The 23,773-nt window shown below is 44.1% G+C and overlaps 1 protein-coding gene across 2 annotated transcripts in view; it reads left to right on the forward strand.

Moving 5' to 3' along the window:
* The window catches only part of PCYT1B (phosphate cytidylyltransferase 1B, choline), a 141,392-nt gene that overhangs the window by 72,846 nt on the left and 44,773 nt on the right, over positions 1 to 23,773 (forward strand). For both annotated transcript variants that reach the window (XM_022560462.3, XM_089904663.1), the window contains exons 4-5: positions 11,484 to 11,635; positions 14,880 to 14,958. In XM_022560462.3, coding sequence (XP_022416170.1) covers positions 11,484 to 11,635; positions 14,880 to 14,958 — 231 coding nt within the window. The remainder of the gene's footprint in view (positions 1 to 11,483; positions 11,636 to 14,879; positions 14,959 to 23,773) is intronic.

Below are 23,773 nucleotides of genomic sequence, written 5' to 3' on the forward strand. Positions count from 1 at the left end.
ATTGGTAATTTTTTTAAAGGCTACTGGATGACTTTAGTTAAAAAAATATATGTATTAATTTGGCTGTGCTGGGTCTTAGTTGCAGCGTGTGGCATCTTCTTTGTGTCATGTTGGATCTTTTTAAGTTGTGGCAGGCAGGATCTTTTAGTTGCAGCATGTGGGATCCTATAGTTGAAGCAAGTGGGATCTAATTCCCTGACCAGGGATCGAACCCGGGCCCCCTGCGTTGAGAGCATGCAGTCTTAACCACTGGACCACCACGGAAGTCCTGCCATTGATAATTTGATAGGGATTGCATTGAATCTGTAGATTGCCTTGGGTAGTATAGTCATTTTGACAATATTGATTCTTCTAATCCAAGAACATCTGATCTTTTGTTGTCAGTATGTAGAAATGAACAGATTTCTGTGTTATAATTTTGTATCCTGCAACTTTACTGAATTCATTGATGAGCTCTAGTAGTTTTCTGGTAGCATCTTTAGGATCTTCTACGTATAGTATCATGTCATCTGCAAACAGTGACATTTTTACTTCTTCTTTTCCAATTTGCATTCCTTGTATTTCTTTTTCTTCTCTGATTGCTGTGGCTAGGACTTTCAAAACTGTGTTGAATAAAACTGGTGAGAGTGTACATCCTTGTCTTGTTCTTGATCTTAAACGAAATGCTTTCAGTTTTTCACTGTTGAGTATGATGTTAGTTGTAGGTTTGTCATATATGGCCTTAATTATGTTGAGGTATGTTCCCTGTACGCCCAGTTTCTGGAGAGTTTTTATCATAAATTGGTGTTGAATTTAGTCAAAAGCTCTTTCTGCATCTATTGAGATGATTATATGGTTTTTATTCTTCAATTTGTTGATGTGGTGTATCACATTGGTTGATTTGCAGATATTGAAAAATCCTTGCATCCCTGGGATAAATCCCACTTGATCATGGTGTATGATCATTTTAATGTATTGTTGGATTTGGATTGCTAGTAGTTTGTTGAGGATTTTTGCATCTGTGTTCATCAGTGATATTGGCCTATAATTTTTTTTGTGGTATCTTTGTCTGGTTTTGGTATCAGGGTGATGGTGGCCTCATTGAATGAGTTTGGGAGTATTCCTTCCTCTGCTATTTTTTGGAATAGTTTTAGAAGCATAGGTGTTAACGCGCCTCTAAATGTTTGATAGAATTCACCTGTGAAGTCATCTGGTCCTGGACTTTTGTTTGTTGGGAGTTTTTTAATCACGGTTTAAATTTAGTACTTGTGATTGGTCTGTTTATATTTTCTGTTTCTTCCTGGTTCAGTCTTGGGAGATTGTACCTTTCTAAGAATTTGTCCATTTCTTCCAGGTTGTCCATTTTATTAATGTATAGTAGCTTGTAGTAGTCTCTTGTGATCCTTTGTATTTCTTTGGTGTCCATTGTAACTTCTCCTTTTTCACTTCTAATTTTATTGATTTGAGCCCTCTCCTTTTTTCTTGATGAGTCTGGCTAAAGGTTTATAAATTTTGTTTATCTTTTCAAAGAGCCATCTTTTAGTTTCATCAATCTTTTCTATTGTTTTCCTCATTTCTATTTCATTTATTTATGCTCTGATATTTATGGTTTCATTGTTTCTGCTAACTTTGGGTTTTGTTTGTTCTTTCTCTAGTTGCTTTAGGTGTAAGGTTAGGTTGTTTATTTGTGATTTTTCTTGTTTCCTGAGATAAGATTGTATCGCTATAAACTTCCCTCTTAGAACTGCTTTTGCTGCATCCCATAGGTTTTGGATCGTCGTGTTGTTTCTAGGTATTTTTTGATTTCCTCTTTGATTTCTTCAGTGATCTCTTGGTTATTTAGTAGTGTATTTTTTAGCCTCCATGTGTTTGTATTTTTTACAGTTTTTTTTCTTGTTGATTTCTAATCTCATTGCATTGTGGTCAGAAAAGATGCTTGATATGATTTCAGTATTCTTAATTTTGCCAAGGTTTGCCTTGTGGCCCAAGATATGATCAATCCTGGAGAATGTTCCGTGTGCACTTGAGAAGAATGTGTATTCTGTTGCTTTTGGATAGAATGCTCTATAAATAGCAATGAAGTCTATCTGGTCTGATGTGTCATTTAAGGCCTGCATTTCCTTATTGATTTTCTCCCTGGATGATCTGTCCATTGATAAAAGTGGGGTGTTAACGTCCCCCGCTATCATTGTGTTACTGTCGATTTCTTCTTTTATGGCTGTTAGTATTTGCCTTATATATTGAGGTGCTCCTATGGTGGGTGCATATATATTTACGATTGTTAAGTCTTCTTCTTGGATTGATCCCTTGATGATTATGTAGTGTCTTTCTTTGTCTCTTGGTACAGTCTTTAACGTCTATTTTGTCTGAGATGAGTATTGCTACTCCAGCTTTCTTCTGATTTCCATTTGCATGGAATACCTTTTTCCATCCTCTCAGTTTCAGTCTGTATGTGTCCCTAGATCTGAAGTGGATCTCTTGTATACAGCATATATATAGGTCTTGTTTTTTGTATCCATTTAGCCATCTATGTCTTTTGGTTAGAGCATTTAATCTGTTTATGTTTAAGATAATTATTATGATGTATGTTCTTATTACCATTTTGTTAACTGTTTTGGATTTGTTTTTGTAGGTCTTTTTTCTTCCCTTTCTGTTTTGTTCCCTCCTCTTGTGATTTGATGACTAACTTTAGTGTTGGGTTTGGATTCCTTTTTCTTCTTTGTGTGTGTAACTATTTTAGATTTTCAGTTTGCAGTTACCATGAGGTTTTGATATAGTAGCAGTCTCTACATAAACAAGATTGTTGTTGTTGTTTAAAAATTTATTTATTTATTTTTGGCTGCATTGGGTCTTTGTTGCTGCGCACAGGCTTTCTCTAGTTATGGCGAGCAGGGGCTACTCTTCGTTGCGGTGTGCGGGCTTCTCATTGCGGTGGCTTCTCTTGTTGCAGAGCATGGGTTCTAGGTGTGCAGGCTTCAGTAGCTGTAGCACGCGGGCTCTAGAGTGCAGGCTCAGTAGTTGTGGTGCACGGGCTTAGTTGCTCCATGGCATGTGGGATCTTCCCGGACCAGGGCTTGAACCCGTGTCCCTGCATTGGCAGGCAGATGCTTAACCACTGCGCCACAAGGGAAGCTCAACAAGATCGTTTAAAGTTGCTGGTCTTTTAATGTCAAATACATTTCCAATATCCTGCATTTGTGCTCTCCTCTTCTCACAATTGCTGGTTTTGATATTATATTTGTTCATAAATGATTTCCTACCTTTACTGTATGTTTGCCTTCACCAGTGAGCTTTTCCATTTGTAATTTTCTTGTTTCTAGTTGTGGCCTTTTCTTCTTAGAGAAATTCCTTTAGCATTTGTTGCAGAGCTGGTCTGGTGATGTTGAATTCTCTTAGGTTTTGCTTGTCTGTAAAGCTTTTGATTTCTCCATCGAATCTGAATGAGAGCCTTGCTGGGTAGAGTAATCTTGGTTGTAAGTTCTTCCCTTTCATCACTTTAAATATATTGTGCTGCTCCCTTCTGGCCTGCAGAGTTTCTGCTGAGAAATCAGCTGATAACCTTATGGGAGTTCCCTTGTATGTTATTTGTTGCTTTTCCCCACTTCACTCACTGCTTGTTTGCCTTGTTTCTGTGAGGGTGTCCAATGTAATTTTTATCCTCGCTCCTCTATAGGTAAGGTGTATTTTTGTTTTTTGGGTTTTTTTTGGCCACGTGGCACGTGGGATCCTACTTTCCCAGCCAGGGATTGAACCTGTGCCCCCGGCAGTGGTAGCGCGGACACCTAACCAGTGGACAGCCAGGGAATTCCTGTTTTTGTTTTGTTTTTTTTTTAACCCTCTGGCTTCTTTTGAATGATTGAGAAGAAATTGTAGATGGATATTTTTGTGGATGAATATATTACTGCTAGAATGAGACAGTGCTTAACATTGCTTTTATCCCTCTTTTTCTTTGTTACAGATGTAAGTGCTAAAATATTTTGTTCACAGAAATATTTAGATGGAAATGGAAGAAGTTTGTTACAGAGATACCACTCAATCTTTGAACTCATAAGTTATTTGTCAAATATCACAAAAATAATTTATCATTGTCATCAAAATAATTTTAATGGTCTATCAAGTGATAATTTGTTAAGATCCTCTTTCAAATTTCTTGTTAGGCAGTGGATTAGAAATGATGTGACCTGGAAAAAGATTTGCTTCCAAGCTATTAGAATAATTTGCTTTTTCCCTTTCTAGGCAGTATAACACAAAGGCTTTACCAAGACTTATCAAATGACTCTTAATTATAACCCTTACACTGTTACTTAAAAGCAACCTATTCAACCAGATATACTCAGAAAGGGTTGAGGAAATAGAAATATTGGTAATTTCATTACACCATTGCCAATCCAATAATTTTTGATAAAATGCATTTATCATTTGCTTAGAAACTTAAAACACACACACACACACACACACACACACACACACACACATATACACACACCTTGGGGCTGCAGTTTTAGCAAATTTAGCAAGTTTGCGGAAAATACCATCTAACTTAATTGGCAAAACCAGTCCTCATTGTCAAACCTACTAAAACCCTAGAAACTAAGACAAAGTCTTTTCAGTTCAAATGTATTAATTATTTCAGGAAGCTTTATAAAAACCATTGAGAAATGAATTATAGAATCCATTGTATAAAAAAGAATCAGTCAAAAAAAAAGAAAAAGAATCAGTCAAGATTAAAATGATGTAGATCTAATATAACAAGTTACAAAGAAGATAAAAAGTTACAAAAATAAATCAATATCCTTAATTTATAGTAATACAATATAATTTATACATAAAATTACATGATATTTATAAGAAAAGGAGTATGATTTTTAAAAAGACATGTTATTCCTTGTCTAAATATTGGCATATGTGTGTGTCAAACTCTGGTGTTTGGCTTTGGGGAATAATTAAATAAAATCCAATGTAAAAATCAGAAATAACTTATCTTTGTTAGATACCCTGGGTATCTATTAAAAGGTTAGTTTAAGTTAGGTTATATCTAACCCTTTATTAGATACTTTTCCTATGTACTTGAGGATAGAAAAGGGCATATACTACCAAAAAGTAATTTGGCATAGATCTTTTATTCTCTGTTATGAGGAGGTAGGAAATAATAAACATTTAGAAGATGAAATGGGAGAAAGATTATATGTAAATGGAATAAATATGATGTGAGTTGATACAATAGATATTTAACTTCCTTTTTAAATAATATATATGAAGTCTGAGAAAAAAGCTTGTAAATATTTTATCCATGTGTTTATTCCAATGTACTTTGAAACATTTGACAATTCCAGAAAAATATTCCAGTTGTATTTCTAAGAAGCAGCAGTACCAGCCTATACGGCTTTGATTTATTGAAGTGATTTTGAAGTGAGTAGTGGAAAAACTGCTATGCCTTAACTACAAGGGAAAAGGCATTTTTAGGATTCAGTATAAGCATTGAGAAGAGCTGGAAAAATGCTTACCCTTAACTACATGAAAAAGCAATTTTTATCATTCAGTATTTCTTTCCAGTGCTCCTTTTGCTTTGAATTCGTGGGCCTTATCCCTCAAGATCCTTGCATCCTTTGATAATAGTTGGGAGAAGGTAGAGGCAAAGTTGTTCGGTAAAAATTTGCATTATTCTTCACTCTACCATATTTAGTTTCTAACATTCAACTTCACCTATAACAGAAACGTATGCAAGAAGGAGAAAGACAGGAAGCTTTTATAGGTTCATAGTTCTTTGAATAGTCATTAAACGTGGTTTCCATTTGGTTTGACCTCAGGATTTAATTTTCTGCCCCTAGCAATGCAGGTAGTAAGGTTTGCATGATGCTTTCTTTGGTGAAGTAGAGTAAGGTTGGTTTTGGACACAGAGGCTTTCTCTGACCCATTAATTTTAGGAAGGGGTACCCTTGGAAGCTGAGGATCTGGAAATCAATTCCTTTAAAACTACCAGTGCTTGGATACCTCTTGAAAAGCCTTTACGTATCCCCAAGGGTATGTGTACCCTAGTTTGAAGAGTACCCTAGACTGTCTTTCTTGGGTTTGACAAAACAGCTTAATGGCAGAAAATTCTATAGGGAGGAAATTTAGAGAGTCCTTTAAAATAGGTATTCTGTGTTGTTGGTTGAAAGGCTAGCTCTTAATATTATGTATATAGTTAGCAAATAAAATGGTTACAGTGAGTTGAAAGAACCTGCTATATTAATTGTGGGCCCCCTTACATCTGCCGGTAGGTTTGTTGTAGGAATTTCCTTGGGTGGAGCAAGGGCTTTGCTCATGAAATCACTCTGGCCGGGGCAAGTGCACAGACAGGTACAGTTGAAATACTTAGATTTTGGCGGAAATAATGGATTCAAAGACCAGAACTTGTGATAACTGGAGGTACTACAGTCTACTTCCCAACCTTAGGCAGTAACGGCTACCACAAACTACCATGATTTTTGCACTATGATTATAATACCTGCATTTTTAATTTTTAAGCATGTAGTCAGTAATAATTTGAAAATTTTTTATGCAAACTTCTCCTGTGGGCATTATGTTAGTGAATTGAAACTATCCAGTTGTAATGCCTTTTTTTTTCCCTCCATTTTGTTTTAAAAGCTTATGTCATTTAAAAACAAGACAAGAAATTAAAATTTATTGAATAGATCAGAAATTTTTTTCCTGGAAATTTTTTTTTAAGGGTATGAGTCACCACATACTCACTTCTGCCTCACAGGAGGGGAATAAAAAGATAACAGCCATAGAAATACTATTCCCACTATAGTAGACATAAATAGTACTCTGTAAATGTGGGCTTATGCTCTATTGTGTCTTAATTGAAATTAAATATTCCTCTAAGACTCCATTTTGCCTGACTGGTGGGAGATTCAGTCTCGGTCCTTGTTGGGGTCCCTTCGCCTCCCCAGAGTCGAACAAGATTCTAAAACGTTTACAGAAACAGGAGAGGGGCTTGCAGTCTCCAGCCCAGCACTGTTTCTGCACTGCCCTCGTCAACTGAGCCCACAGAATTGCTAGGAAGGAGCAAGTCCACTGTTTCTGTGGAAGGTGAGGCCCTGGCGGTTTGTGCCCAGGTGAACCCCAGTATCCTCACCCCTCCTGAGGCCCTGCTGGTGGGACCGTCCCCCCGACCTTTGACCTCTTCCTCCTGTGGAGGAATCTTCTGTCTGTCTTCTTCCTTACGGAATTCCCCCAAGTTGGGAAAACCGCAGCCAGAAAGACAGGTTGTCTACCAGCAGCTTGAACTTCACAGCTTCTGCGGGCGAGTTTGTACCGAGAAGCCGGGCATGCGCATGAAGTGGGGACAGGGAAAAGACAGAGCCCAAAACACAAATGAATAAATATCTCCACAAATGGTCTTAGGTCACGAGTACTATTAATAAGTAGCAAACGTTTCTGAGCATGACTCTGCTCACACAGATGATCAAATTTAATTCTCCAAGCTTCGCCATGTGCTAAAGACAGACAACTGAGGCTTAAAGAGTTTGAGTAACTTTCCTGGTAATAAGTAGCGGAGCTGGGATTCGAACCAAGTCTGCTGGGCTCAAAATTCATCCCCTATGTTATATTTTGTCTCCCACGGGGTATTAGTAATAATTCATTTTGAGCACAGTGAGCTACCAGCATAGGTTAGCTACAGCGGGAGCTCCCAGACAGCTCAGTGAATTCATCCACGGAACACCATTGCTCAGAGTTCTCCATCTGGTTGTCAGGGTGCATTTGCCAAGACTGGGGAACAACAGTGCTGCTTTGGGCGCAATTACTGTTTAGACAATAACTGGTCAGCATGTTCAGCTGCTTCTTGAGGTCACTCCTGGGAGATGAAGATAGGACCCCATGTCGGCATAAACAGGTTGGTGGTTTTCTTTCTGCTCTGTCAAGAGGCCATTATCTCCGTCATCTCGAAGTTACACCAAATTGCTCGGGTGCAGGTTCAAAAGGCGGGGGAGGATATGGTTCAGCCTAGTTTTCTGTTGTTTAAAATAGAAAATTGATGGATCTGAAATCCATTTTTTGCTTAATACAATTCTTGAGGTACTATTTTAATAAAATCCTTTAGTCTTTTAAAAATGTAAAGTCTTTTAAGAACATTTCAAAAGCCATAGATCAATTTTTTAATTGTATAGGTTGGCCCATAAATAATTCTTATTTATGGAGTCAAAACCAATGCATTCAGTGAATCAATACATAACATAGTCATTATGGCCCTACTAACCACCACCCACCCACCAAGCTGGGCATGATGGGTGATTCAAACACAGGCTGGGCTCTTTACTCAAGATGTTCATAATATGCTTTAGGGGCTTTCAAATGTTGTATGCCTCAGAATCATCCCTGAAGCTTGTCAAAAATAGAGCTGCCTGGACCCTGCTCCAGACCTACTGTCTTAGTCCGTTCGGGCTGCTAGAACAAGATACCACAGACTGGGTAGCTCAAAGCAACAGAAGTCTATTTCTCATCATTCTGGAGGCTGAGAAGTCTAAGATCAAAGTGCTAACATGGTCTTCTGGTGAGGGCCAGCTTACTGATTCATAGCTGGCACCTTTTCACTGTTTTTTTACATGGTGAGAGGGGCTAGGGAGCTCTCTGGGGCCTCCTTTTTAAGGCACTAATCCCATTTATGAGGGTTCCACCCTTATGACCTAAGTATCTCCCAAAGGCCCACCTCCTAATGTCATCATCTTTGGGAGTTAAGATTTCAACATATGCATTTTGGGGGGACACATTTAGACCATAGCACCCATTGAATCAAAACCTTGAGTGGAGCCTGGGCATCTTTAACAAGCTCCTTAGGTGATTCTAATACTTAACAAGGTTTTTGAGCCTGCCGTGTGGTTGATGGTGTTTTGGTCATGTAAGACACTACAATGTTTTCTGTGTTGTATTGCATCCTACATATGTCTATACATCATCACAGGAAGTATGTATAGGAGATATATAGACATACACGTGTATCGAGAGACACAGTAGTCCTTTATTTGCATGTATGTTGAAATGTACCTGCAGGTAAATATATACCTTTTATCTTAAATCCTAGTAAACCTTTATTGAGCATCTGTGTGTATCAAGCATTGTTAATTCATTCAACAAGTAGTTGTTAAGAGCCTACTACGGGCCATCAGAAAATAAAACAGACAAAAGTCCCTGTCCTCAGGGAGCTATATATATTTTTTTTTTTTTTTTGCGGGACGCGGGCCTCTCACTGTTGTGGCCTCTCCCGTTGCGGAGCACAGGCTCCGGACGCGCAGGCTCAGCGGCTATGGCTCACGGGCCTAGCCGCTCCACGCCACGTGGGATCTTCCCGGACCGGGGCACGAACCCACGTCCCCTGCATCGGCAGGCGGACTCTCAACCACTGCGCCACCAGGGAAGCCCAGGGAGCTATATTTTAATAGAGAAACACCAACAACAAACGAATGAGACAGTTATATGATGATGAGCGCCATAGCAAGAAGTTAGGAGGGGTGGGGCCTGCCAGTGGTGGGGGCGGATCCCAATTTAGAATAGGGTGGTTGGGGAAGCCTTGAGGGAGGAGAGGGGGTGAGCACTATGGATATTTGGAGCACAACTGGTCCAGGTTTGCGGAACAGGAAGTGCAAAGCCCTGATCTCAGTAGGAGTATTCCTGGTGGTTTCAGGAAATAAGGAGGCCAGGGGCTGGGACACAATAGGAGATGCAAGGAATGGGCTGAGGGAGATGTGGATCTTGTAGGGGCCTGTAGGCTTCTGGAGGAGTTTGGCTTTTACTCTGAGGGAGATGGGAAGGGTTCGGATCTTGGGGATGATGTAATCTGACAGGTTTTAATGGGATCATTCTGGCCAATGAGAACAGGCTGCTGGGGGTTGGGGGCAGGCTGGAATCCAGTGACCAGTTAGGGGGCCACTGTAGTAATCCAGGGTAGAGATGGTGAATGGGCTGGGAAGGGAGCAGTGAAGGTGGTGAGAGGAACGTGGCTTCCGGTGCGCTGTGAAGGAGCCAGCAGTTTTGCTGACGGTTTGGTTGCAGAGGGTGTGAGGGCTGCAGTAGGAGGGTTTCCGAGGATGCTGGGTGTAACCGTTGGTTGTACTTACTCTCTGGCCAGGTTTGTTTCTGGATGTGGGTCATGATTTGGTTCCATCAAAATGACTGTGTTTTTGTTTTTTTATAAATTTATTTTATTTATTATTTTTGGCTGTGTTGGGTCTTCGTTGCTGTGTGCGGGCTTTCTCTAGTTGTGGTGAGCGAGGGCTACTCTTCATTGTGGTGCGCGGGCTTCTCATTGCGGTGGCTTCTCGTTGCGGAGCACGGGCTCTAGGTGCATGGGCTTCAGTAGACGCAGCGCGTGGGCTCAGTAGTTGTGGCACACGGGCTTAGTTGCTCTGTGGCATGTGGGATCTTCCTGGACCAGGGCTCGAACCCGTGTCCCCTGCATTGGCAGGCGGATTCTTAACCACTGTGCCACCAGGGAAGCCCTGTATTTTTGTTTTTAAAACGTATCTTGTACACTTAACATTTGTAAGGTTATTGTATGTACATAATACCTTAAAGGAAAAAAAACCTCATCTTCAGGAGTGGTCAGGGTAGTCTGACTGACTGCAGTAAGACCCTGACGGGGATATTGGTAAACAGGGACCGTAGCCACAATGACGTCTCTTCCTGACATGTAGAAAAGCTGCTTTTGCCGACAAAAATATATTCTGGATATGATAATGAATATTTATTGCTCACTTTATTTCGAAGCACTTCTATATAAATCCTCAAAAAATCCTTTCTAAGGCTGATAGTGGAGGATAGTTCCATCCCCATTTGAGGATTCAGGAACCCAAGACCTAGAGAAGATGGCATGTGGGAAGGATGAACTCTGCTAGATCAGATCTTCTATTTCGTGACCTTCTCTTCTTGATCGTGTTGCCCAATGTGTAGTGACTGGACCTCATTCCAGGGAACAGAAGTGCGTGTGTGTGTGTGTGTGTGTGTGTGTGTGTGTGTGCGCACGCACGCGCATGTGCGTGCACGTGAATCACACTTGGGTTACTGAGTACAATGATGTGTTAAAGGAATTGGAACTGATTGTTCTTACGTTCTGTAACTCAGGCCTCTTGGTCCTTCTCGTTCTGCCTTCTCTGTCTGTTCATTTGGTCATTTTATTTCTGGATAGTAACGTTCACTGAAGCGTGAGATAGGGAAATAAGAAGATGTGAAAGTCACATTAGGTAGCGTGGAGAATAATTTTAATAAAAGCCACAGTGGAGAATGCAGTTGTAATTCACACTAAAATGAAATTCTTAATTGCCAGGGGATTTCAGCTTGCTTCACTTTCCTGATCCTTCGTTCCCGTAAAAAAAAAAAAAAACAAACAAAAACCCCTGAGTTTGATTATGTCACACACCTAGCAAGGCTGAGTTCTTTGTCTTGCTGAAGGAGCCATGTCTGTATTGGGATGGCTGTGAGCAGGGCCTGGGCCAGCTAACAGCATTTAATGCATTTGCCTCTTTCAGTTTGCAGTGATGACCTCACCCACAAATTCAAAGGTTTCACCGTGATGAATGAAGCAGAGAGATACGAAGCGCTGAGACACTGTCGCTATGTGGATGAAGTCATCAGAGATGCTCCGTGGACACTCACGCCAGAGTTTCTGGAAAAACACAAGGTACTTATTCTTCCACGTTCTCTAAGTAGCAGAATTAGGGAGTCGTCTGTTTCTCCAGCTTATACCCAGAAAGTCCAAAGACTCTTCTCATTTTGGAAAGAGGTAACTTCAGGCACTGTCATGTGATGTCACTTGATGCAGCACCTGTCCTGTGCCCACATCTGGGGACCAACAGCATCCCACTTCCTCAGTGTGGTCTCTGGAGCTAGACCACTCAGGTCCATGTGTGGCTTAACTTCTTAACTGTGGGACCTTGAGCAACATATTGCACTCACTTACCTAAACCAGAAAATGGGTGCTGTTTTGAGGATCTAATGAGATCTAGTAAAACCCTTGGAACACTGGCTGGCTCAAAGCAAGAGCTCCAAAAATGTCATCATCATTATCACCATCATTATTATTGACGCTTAGAGTTCCACAGGCATCATTTTTCATGGAACAAATGACCACATATCTTATCCAGAGGGACAGGGGTCAGGCTTTAAGGAAAGAACTGTGTATCTCTGATTTTGTGACCCTGAGACTCCTACTGATAGAAGATTTTTATTAGTTGAAAACACAAGAAATCCTTTTGATGTGCATCAAATTATGTGCTTTGTATCTCCCTACCAGCCCCACATTAGGAGCTCTTCTTTCCTTTTATAAGCAGTACAAAAAAATAAGATTAAGCTGTTCTAAGAGTTTTCTATTTTTAAATTCACGATGCAGGAGAGAATAGAGAACACTGATAAATGTGCATGGGTAATAGCAGAGCAGACAATTTCCCAGCAAGAATAAAAAGAAAAAGGAAAAACTCCAATATGATTTACTTCCAGCAATCACTAACACATTTTTACTAAGCATCTATTGTATCTTCAACTTGTGTGCAGAATTATGGGGATGCTGATGATGGCTGCCATTTATCGAGTACTTTCCATGTACCCAGCCCTGTGCTAACTGCTTTGCTCTTACATGAATCACATTCAATCTCATGGCTACCCTGAGACGTTGTTGTTGTCATACACTGGAGACGAGGAACAACTAAGTTTGAGTACGAAGAATAGAATTGATGATAATAACATTTATTGAGTACTTGCTGTGTACCAGTTATTATTTTTAGCACTTTTACATAATTATATTATTTAATCCAGTGATTCTCAAGTGGGGGCAAGTTTGCCCCCAAGGGACATTTAACAGGGCCTGGAAACATTTTGGGCCATCATAACTAAAGGGGTGCTACTGGCATCTAGTGGGTAAAGGACAGGGGTGCTACTAAGCATCCTACAATGCACAGGACAGACTCTCCCCCTCCAACAAAGAATTTTTTTATATGTAAATTTATGTACTTTATTTATTTATTGGCTGCGTTGGGCCTTCGTTGCTGTGCGCGGGTTTTCTCTAGTTGCAGTGATGGGGGCTACTCTTTGTTGCGGCGCGCGGGTTTCTCATTGAGGTGGCTTCTCTTGTTGCGGAGCATGGGCTCTAGGTGCGTGGGCTTCAGTAGTTGTGGCGTGCAGGCTCAGTAGTTGTGGCTCGCGGGCTCTAGAGCGCAGGCTCAGTAGTTGTGGCGCACGGGCTTAGTTGCTCCGTGGCATGTGGGATCTTCCCCGACCAGGGCTCGAACCCGTGTCCCCTACACTGGCAGGTGGATTCTTTTTTTTTTTTTTTTTTTTTTTTTGTGGTACGCGGGCCTCTCACTGCCGTGGCCTCTCCCGCTGCGGAGCACAGGCTCCAGACGCGCAGGCTCAGCGGCCATGGTTCACGGGCCCAGCCGCTCCATGGCATGTGGGATCTTCCCGGACCGGGGCACGAACCCGTGTCCCCTGCATCGTCAGGTGGACTCTCAACCACTGCGCCACCAGGGAAGCCCCAGCAGGTGAATTCTTAACCACTGCACCACCAGGGAAGTCCCTCCAATGAAGAATTATCTAGTTCAAAATGTCACTAGTAGCAAGGTTGAGAAATCCTGATTTAATCCTTACCACTAAATTATGAGTTATATAGCTAGTAAGTGGTGGGGCAGGAATCTATACCCAGCAAAATTAAACTGCTACTCTACCTCTCAAGGTGGAGTGAAGCCTTGTTAAAGGGCTTTGAAAGTTAGGCAAGAAGTTTTTACTTGATGGAGGAGGAGAACAAGGAACTAGTGAAGATCAGTAGGCACAAGGATGACAAGAAGAAAATTCTGTTTAAGGAGGTGCCCCCACCATGCGACAGAGGGATGGCTTGGAGAGGAAAGAGCCTGCAGTGAGGCTGCAGGTTCAAGTTGGTATTAATAATCCAGGTGATGGGGCCCTGGATTTGGCATAAGCAATGGAGAGGAAGTGATGGGTGTATGCACTTATGTGTGTACACACACACACACACACACACACACACACACAATGGAACTTGTGACCTATGTGCTATGGAGAGTGAAGGAAGTAGGGAAAAAAGGCTGATTCCAAGGTGTTTGGAGCCTAAATAAACTTAGAAAATGGAGGTGCCCTTGGAAGGGGCCCCAGTTTTCAGGATGAATTAAAATTCCAGACAGGTTTTTAAAGTGACAGCAACGCTGGCAAAAGAGAAAAGGGTGACTTTGGGCAAATTTGACAAGTTTTATCATTTCAGCAGCCGTATGACCCAACTGAAATAGTAATACTTGCCCTACCTGCCTCACAAGGTGGTTGTATGAATCAAATGCGAAGAGAGACGTGAATTCATTTCTACAATATAAAATCTGACTTAAGTGGGGGAATTCCCTGGTGGTCCAGTGGTTAGGACTCTGTGCTTGCACTGCAGGGGGCACGGGTTCGATCCCTGGTTGAGGAACTAGGATCCTGCGTGCCGCGTGGCATGGACAAAAAAATAAATTAATTAAATAAAATATGACTTAAATGTGAGGCTGGGACTATTGCCATCAGTGGGACAGGAAATGAGGATTTGGGCTCCTCATAGCAGAGGCGATTAAAATCTGAAGAATGAGTGAATTGTCTGAAGGAGAGATTTTAGAGGCAGAAGAACAGAAGGCCAAAAACACCTACTGTCAGAGGTGAGAGAAGAAAGAGGGACCAGCAAAAGAGAGAAACCAATCTAGTTCCCGTCAGCTCGTGGAAACAGAGACAGTTGGAAATACCTTTCAGTCAAGGATTCAAGTCTGCCTTCTAAACTGCTCATTTCAACTGCTTAATTACAACTACTTTGTTCTAAAAAATATATGTATTTTCAAATTGCAGACATGCAGCCCCATCCCGGCGTTGATGTCACTCTCCTCTCTCTCCAACAGATTGACTTTGTGGCCCACGATGACATTCCGTACTCCTCTGCTGGCTCTGATGATGTTTACAAGCATATAAAGGAAGCAGGTGAGGGTCGTCCTGTGCTCACCTGTCCCCTGCGGCATAGTGATCAGGGCTAATACGAGACGTCTGCCCTGGGCCTGCAGCATATACGTACAAGGCACTGGCGTTTCACGTGTCTCCCAAGTAGCCACTGCAAGCCTCTGTTGACATGTGCTAAGGCTCAGCTGTGGCACAGACACCAGTTAGGTATTTATATAGAAATTAACCTGAGCACCAAAGTACTCAGCTTCGGGTTTGAGGCTCGATTTTAGAGTTCATCACAGGACCTAAAATCACAGGACCCTGTTTATTTTTTTTATTGGAGTATAATTGATTTACAGTGTTGTGTTAGTTTCTGGTATACAGCAAAGTGATTCAGTTATATACACACACACACATATACACACACATATATATATTCTTTTTAATATTCTTTTCCATTATAGATTATCACAAGATATTAAATATTGTTTCCTGTGCTATACAGTAGGACCTTGTTGTTTATCTGTTTTATATATAGTAGTGTGTATCTGCTAATCCCAAACTCCTAGTTTATCCCCCTCCCCGGACACTGTTGTTTAAAGGGCAATCATTTTCCTCATTAACGATGAAATTACTCTATGTTCCCAAGAAAGTTCCTTCCAGAAGAATACAGATAACTGGCTAATTAATGATCTGGACTCCTCATCTCCCAAGTCCAGTCCTGCCATAGGTCATCCTGTCACATGATAATAATATCCTCAGGTACCACATGCAGAGGCCAAAAAAAAAAAATAAAAAGAAAGAAAGAATGGATAAATGTTTGTGGTAGTCAAGTAAAAATTAGTGGCAACTGTCATTCCTTGGCCACCTGTTTCCTCCTGATAACAGTTAACTGATGTCATGGAAGGCAGACATGGTGCCTGAGCTTTGGAAGTTGTCCCATTTGTCACTAGGCATTTCTCTTCAGGTCAGAGAGTCTGGTTGGCCCCAGGGACTTACTGGGGGACTGGAAAGAGGGAGGTTTCCTTCCATTGCGGGCTCCCCGGAATTAATTCCTTCATCAAGTACTCTTCGTACTCCTACGCTGCTCTGACTACAGGGAAATCGCTCCTGGGCATCATAGAAGATCTGTGGTTTCTAGCCCCAGTGGGATGCTCGGTTGCTCCTTGGTAACATTTACCTCCTCTTTTTCCCCTTCCTGCCCTGATTTACCCATAACTCCTTGTGTCCTTGCATCCTTGCTTCCTCTACTGCATCCAGAGGAAGAGGGGTATGTTTTCTGTCCCAGGCTAACCTCTTATCTGAACTTACCTTCTCCCTTCCCTGGAGCACGTTTTCTTTTATTCTTCCTCCCATTGTGATCCAAGCTTCTCACTCTCCAGTAGTTTCTTACCAGCTTACGTGGAAGTTTACAAAAACAAACCCAGATCCTTCCTTCTGCCCTCCCTCCTGCCTCTACCTTCACGGACATCCTTGCTTGGTCCTCCTCTTAGTGGCAGCTGTCATTCCTCAGTCACCTGCAGTCTGACTTCTGTCCCATCTTTGCTCAGTTCTCAGATGCCCTTTGGACCACCCAATCCAGCGGCCTTAGCTCAGTCCCCGCTCTGGGCATAACGACACTGCTGACCATGTTCTTTGCTTAGATGCTCTTGTCTTTGCTTCCATTTCTGGGACACTTCTGGGACCTTTGGTTTTTTTTGTGTGTTTTTTTTTTCTTGATATCTTTTGGCCGCACCATGGGGCATGTGAGATCTTAGTTCCCCGACCAGGGATCGAAGCCGTGCCCACTGCATTGGCAGTGCAGAGTCTTAACCACCGGGCCACCAGGGAAGTCCCCGCTCCTGGGTTTTGTTACTGGGTTTCTCTCCCTGTCTCACCAGCCTCATCTCTGTGCTCTGCCTTCCACACGCTCTACACTCCAGGTACACGGAATCTGTCCTGGTTTCCAGACACACCCCCGCTTTATACCTTTCCTCCAGCTGTTCTCTGGGCTTGGAATGCCCTTCCTCTGAGCATCTTGGTCAGGGCCCAGCTGAGGAGCGAACCCAGACATGCACCCTCTCCCTGGGGCATGATTCAGCACAGCCCCCGCCCTCTTCAGAGGCAGACACTCTTCGCACATGGACCTCCTTGTCAGCTCCCTTCTCCTGATTGTGTGTGGGTGGGTGGGTGGGTGGGTGTGTGTCCCCAGCTAGAGTGAAGTGCCACAGGCCACGGCCATAACTCATCCATCTTTGCATTCCCAGCACAGTCCCTGGTACATCTGTGATGCTCCTTAAGTGCTGGCTGAACAAGAGAGTGCTTTTATTGAGTATACGATGGGGAGGCAGCTTAAGATGGAAGCCTTTTGTGTGCAGGGGCTCTTCCCAACACACGGGGAATGGAGCCATTTACCCAGATAATTCGGGCACGCACTTCTGTCTTGTGGGATGGTTCATATTATTTAGATGTAAGGGTGATATTTTGGCCTGAATGATATGGACGTTTCATCCAATTTGTTGGCTTTTCACTGGTATCTTGGCCTCTGAGTTCCTCGCACACCTCTTTATTGAAGGAGATGCTAATGACAAGTGCTGAATTACTCCAAACCATCTTAGCCTCACAGCCCAACAAAATCTCAGTGAAAGATGGAAGGGCTCACTCTGTGACTTATTTCAAAAATGACTGTGGGGGCTTCCCTGGTGACGCAGTGGTTGAGAGTCCGCCTGCCGATGCTGGGGATGCGGGTTCGTGCCCAGGTCCGGGAAGATCCCACATGCCGCGGAGCGGCTGGGCCCGTGAGCCATGGCCGCTGAGCCTGCGCGTCCGGAGCCTGTGCTCCGCAACGGGAGAGGCCATGACAGTGAGAGGCCCGCGTACCGCAAAAAAAAAAAAAAAAAGACTGTGATCTGAAAGATCTTCAAAATTATATCTATGAATTTGCATCTTTTTTGCTCTACTTTATAACAGGCAAAAACTCACAAATTATAGGTGCTCTTTGGGGCAAATGTATAATGGAAAAATAGTCTCGGCTCTACCCAGTACTCATCATTTTCCTGAGCTGAGGTTTTCCGTCAATGTCACAGGGTTTCAAATAATCACCAGGAATCAGAATAGTCATTGCTGGGATTTAAAAATACCCAGCCTCCCCAGATTTATATCCATTTGGATTACTTAAAAAGACAGCTGGGGCAAAGGTAATTACTTCTACCCTCTTACAGGATCAGATATGGTTTTTCTGACTCTATAAGTGGAGCTGTCCAAAGTTGAGGAGGCAGTACGGTAACGTGAATTCCTTAGCTTCTCCATCCATCTTCCTTCATCAGACCACCTTCCATAAACTTCCCATAAGCCTGTTGCTGCCTGAGAATCTTGGAGCGAGGAAGAGTTTGAGGAAGGGATGGGCTGGAATTGGTATTTTAGCTAAAGGTAGGTGCAGAAGTAGATTTTTAATGGCTTAATTTATTTTCTGCTATTTTATTTTCTACCATACATGTCATCTATAGGTACTGTAGGTGCATCCATGCATACTTTCCTACATACATTAAGCCATCATCTGGCACGGTACAGATACTGTAGTTTAGTGAGTTACCATATGCTTTACTTAGGGATTTCAAGAAGTCGAATACACGCCACTTTATATTTGAGCTGCCCCCATTGCTGGTACTTGCATCAGAGCCATCTTTCCCCTTCCTGGAGGCCACTGGAACTCCACCCATTGGTCCCACCATCCTTCACCCTCAGCCTGCTGCCGCTACAGCCTTTTCCTGGTATCCAGGGACCTTCAGACTCTGAAGGTAGAACGGGCTCCTAAGGGTCACTCACCCGGTCGTCTACCTCCTCTTTGGCATCACTGCCAGATCCAGGTAGAACTGATGCTTGCACGTCTCCCATGAGGGGGAGCTTCCTCTGTCCCAAGGCAGCCCATTCCGTCTTTGGATGGTTTTGACTCTCGTTGGTTAACACACGAACCGCCGAGTGCATCCACAAGCCTGCTATTGTTGGTGGGAAAATGGGATACAAAGATGAATAAGACGGCCCTGACCCTTGACAGAGAGCAGAGCCAGATATCAATAATTACACCAAAATATTAGAAGCCTGCTATATATAGCAGGCAGGGGAGGTGTGTCCAAAGGTGGGGGTATATGAGGAAGTGCAGCGTGTTTGGAGAAAATCGACAATGTTCATGTGGTAAAGGGCGCCTGGAGGTGGCAGCGGAGAGAAAAACTGGCAGGACGAGTGGTTTAGGCTTCATTCCGTGCGTCACAGGGAGCCAGATGCCACTCGGAGGCGGGGGGGTGCCAGGAACAGCTCTCTTGCGGGGGAAGGACAACTGGGTAGGGGGCAAGAGGAATTTCTGTAACCAAACTTAGGAGCTCCCATTTCCACAGATGACAGGAAAAAAAACAACCCACTCTTGACACTTGAAGTAATTCAGACTCTTTAAGGTTTGCACTTAGACCATGTGGACTCAACCCGTGGCCTTTTTCTCCTGGCATGATCTGAGTACTGGCTTGGATGGGGTACGGATCTGGCTCTGCTGACCTGTTGTTGTGGGGTATCAAGACCTGCTCAGCCATCATCCCTGGCTACCAGATCCCCATGGCCGCCGCGTCCATCTGTTCCCCAGCCACGGCCCTCTTTGGCCTGTCTCTGCCACAGCCTCTACCTCACTACCCCCCTCCCCACATTACAAGTGTGCCACCCAGCAGTCACACTGATCTCAAGTCCCAGCTACCATCAGTGTTCCTTGAGAGGGTCCCCAGGAACGTCAAATATGTCCCCCACAATTACTGGAGGGCGGTGGGAGGGAGCCACATTAGGCCCTGTCTGACCTGCTCGCCATGTTGGCACGGGGCCTCTGTGGGACCATTTCCTCCCAAAGTTCCTCGAGGTAAACAGGGTGCCAGCCCCTCTGCTCTGGGCTTCCTAAGGGGGTTTCTTACTTGTCTCTGCCCCCGGGGGTTTGAACCTGAGTCAGGGCAAGACAGGGGACTTGCTTATACTCTCTTGCTTCTGATCCCTCTCTGGGCTTTTCCCTCAACCTCAGGAGGGGCTTTCTTCTTCCCCGAGGGCAGGAAACTGCCCCTGTGTTAATTTCATCTTTCCCCACTCCAGGGCTTACAGTTCAACATTCTATACCCTGAGTCCACTCAGCCTCTGGCTCTTGATCATCAAAGGGAGACTCTTGGCATTTAGAAAACCCTTTCTGCAGTCCTCAAAGCCTGGCTCTTTCAAGTGAAAGCCTTACCTTTCATAACTATTCTTTTGGAAATGAGCCCTCAGGAGAGCTTGTTTGAGAAGTCAGAAGCTGAACACAGTCTCCTGTGTCCTCAGCTGCATCTGCTTTCCCCCGAGGTGATGGGGGTCTCAGCATCCGTGGGAAGAGGGCTTCAGGACAGACATCATCCCCAGAAATGAAAATGATATTGGATAATATATCAGAAATGTATTCTGCTATGTAGAACGTACTCAGTCTCCCTAATGGAGTTCTTCTGTTGGTTCACATCCTTTTGGGGCCAGCTGGGGGAACTCCATGCTACCCTGAGCTGGTCAGGTCTGTACTGTTCTCTTAGAAAGGGCTCCCTTGGTGGTCAGGAACATTGGGTAAGAACGGGAGGCCTGACAGTCTCAGATACCAGTCTTGTCTGTAAGGAGTTCCAAGAAAGGAAACCCCATACGCTTTAGACTTGGAAGGCTGCTAGGAAACATGGCGAGGTGGGCTTTGGTGGGTTGGAGAGGAGGGAGGAGGGGGCTAAACTGACTGATGTGTCAGTAACTCAGTGATGGGTTATGGCATGGGGCGAGTATTACCTTTTTAAGTCTTTGTAAGATCTGAGCTGTGAGCAAGCTGCTCCTTTCCGAAAGTTGTCATGAAGGGCCTGGTACACACAAGTGCTTGTCAAGTGTCAGTGTGTCTACAGATCCCTGCAAGATCTTGTTCAGGTGCAGATTTGGGTTCAGTAGGTCTGGTGGGACCTAAGATCCCCATTTCTGATGAGCTCCCAGGGTGTTAGCTACTGTAGGTTCATAAAGCTGACTTAGAGTAGCATGAATCCAGATCAGGGATTCTGGTTCACCCAGAATTCCCCCAGGGGTTACTGCCAGGTTTAATTGAGTCAGCATGTCCTGGGGTGACAGTTCTTCGACTGCCTTGCGGAGCAGCAACAAGCATTTACTGGTGGTTTTATTTCTGGGTGAATAGCCTCTAGTGAGCTAAGAGAAAGTTGCTTTCCTGATTTGAGGAATCAGGAAAACCTCAAGTTCTAGTTGTTGGGCGTAGAAACAGGTCCAATATTTTGGTAACTCTAAGCAATTGATCAGCCGGTTGTTGCATAACAAATTATTGCTGTAGTTAGTGACTTAAAAGAGCCACTTTAGGGACTTCCCTGGCGGTCCAGTGGTTAAGACTCCATGCTCCCAATGCAGGGGGCACGGGTTCAATCCCTGGTCAGGGAACTAAGATCCTGCCTGCTGCACGGCATGGCCAAGAAGAAGAGCCACTTCATTTTGCTCATGATTTTGTGGAACAGGATTCCAGTAAGGGCTTGACTGGGTGGTCCTTGCTCAGGGTCTCTGAAACGGTTGTAGTCAGACACTGGCTCAATTGGGCTGGGGGTCCCTGATGGCGCACTTAAGTGGCGGGCAGCGGGTGCTGGCTGTTGACAGGGAGCTCAGTTGGGGTTGACACTGGTTCTAGCCTGGGAAGCCACCCAGCATCACTTATGCCACAGTCTATTTGTTATAAGCACGTCACGAAGGCCAGCTCACATTCCAAGGGACAGGAATCGTGCCCATCTTTAATCCCCCACAATTCCCACCTCCAAATTGAATAGTCAGGTGGCATTTTACTTGCTCTCGGAGCACAGGCATAAGACTTACATGTGCCTTTACATGGGCACAAGGACCCTTTCTTGTGGCCCACTGATCTACTCTGCTGATCCCTCACCAAGGGAGAGCCACGGTAGAAATCTGTTTGGGGCCCAGGTAGAGAAGGCCAGAGCGTTCGTCGTGGAAGAAAGGCGCTCAGAAATGGCGTCAGCAGCCACATTTGGCTTTTATCCTCTGATCGAGGTTCATTCTGAAAGTCAAAAATCACTTTATATGAAGCCAGAGATATCGAGGGCATGAATTAAACTTTACAGCCCTCTGCTCTGCTTGTCAGAACTACATGTCAAAATTCTCCAGCAAAGCTGGATGAAAAGATGGAGCTTAAATGAAGTAGACTGTAAGGTCCACATTGCTCATCATCATTCTAATATTGCCTCTACTACTGTTGAAAGTTTCCTTCATTAACATGTGCTTTCCTGCTTCTTAAAATAGTTCCATAACCAAATGCCGCAGTTCTGAAAAGCATGATGAGAAAGGGTCTTTGATCATGCTCATTACTGAATATTTTTAGCAGAGCAATAATTAGGATTTGGAGGAAGCTTGGTGCCTCATTATGTCAGCAGAGGGCTTGGCTTCTTTCAGGGACCTACCTCCCAACCAGCCAAAGCAAATCTCTCCCCAGCCCCAACTTTCAGTTACTCAGACACAGAGACTTCACCCTGTGGCTTCAAAGAAACGGTGAGCTCATGTCACCAGTGTCTGAGTGACTTGCTAAAATCAGTTAGTGGCTAGAGAATCTCCTTAACATTTCAGCCGGCAGTGGTTGTGAGTGAAATGCCTGCCTACTGAAAGACAGGATATCCTCCTCACCAGGAAGCTCCCTGCTGCCCTCACCAAGGTGAGGATGCTGTCTCAGGCCCCCTGGCTTGGGACCTCTCAGGGATCTTTGCCCACTAGAGCCCCGTGCACAGTTGGGTGCTATTTATATCCATGCCTTCATATGTCGGCACCCTCTACCTTCTACTTAGTTTTCTATTTGAGTCCGCTTTCTTAGAAGGTGCTAAAAGAAGTTTCTGACCTCGGGGCCAACCCCAACTCTGCCCTCTGAGCCACAGTATATTAGAAACTGGATGCTTTGTCTGTGACAGCGGGGCCACCCTGCTGCTGATACTGTCGATGTGCAGATGGTGGCGAAGGAAAGCTCCAAAGGGACGCCCTGGTTGGGGCTAGAAGGCTGACAGATTCACCACTGTCCATAGCATCAGAGAGAACTGGATTTGGAAAGGCACTTAGACATCAGTGTTCATCTAGTCACTCATTCAACAAATATTCCTGGTGCCTGCTCGTCACCCAGTGCTGAGGATACAGACGAGCAGAAGGCGGAGCGCTTCCTCCCCTCAGACAGCTGATAGTCAGGTGGAAAAGGCAGTTATGGAACAAGCTATCTGGGAATATTTGAAGGGAGAGAGCAGTGGACCATGGGCAAGAGTTATAAGCAGGAAGACCCAGTCTGGGGTTTGAGAGATTTCCTTGAGGAAGTGATGCTAAAGGTGAACCCCAGTGGATGGCCGGGAGTTAACCAGGTGGAGTGTATGTGGCAGAGTGAGGGGAGGGGGCAGCCCTTGGAGGACACTCAAGTCCAGGGCCGCTGGGCCAAGGCAGGGCCAGCCTGTTGCTCAGCTCCACAGAAAACAGTGAGAAGAGCGCCCGCTGCATCTGCGTAGCACAGGGGCCTTGGCTTAGGGAGTGAAGGGGGAACGCGGGTCTGAGATGAGACTGGAGAGAAGCACAGGGAAGAGAGAAGCCTCAGAGTCAAGTTAAGGATTTGAATCCAAATACAAAGGACAGTAGAAAGCCAATGAGGGATGTTGAGCAGGTATCTGACTTATATTTTGAAAGACTGCTCTGCGGCTCTTGCTACGTGGAGAGCAGATTGAGGGGACAGAAAAACGACATCCCTGGAGACTGGTTTTGAGGCTCTTGCTGTACTCTTTGAACAAGGTGGGGTTAGATTGGTTTAGATGGAGGATGGAGAGAAGTGGGTGAA

Source organism: Delphinapterus leucas, chromosome X (genome assembly GCF_059928025.1).
Source record: "Delphinapterus leucas isolate spDelLeu-1000000601 "Yukka" chromosome X, BTC_Dleu_Yukka2, whole genome shotgun sequence".
Taxonomy (NCBI): domain Eukaryota; kingdom Metazoa; phylum Chordata; class Mammalia; order Artiodactyla; family Monodontidae; genus Delphinapterus; species Delphinapterus leucas.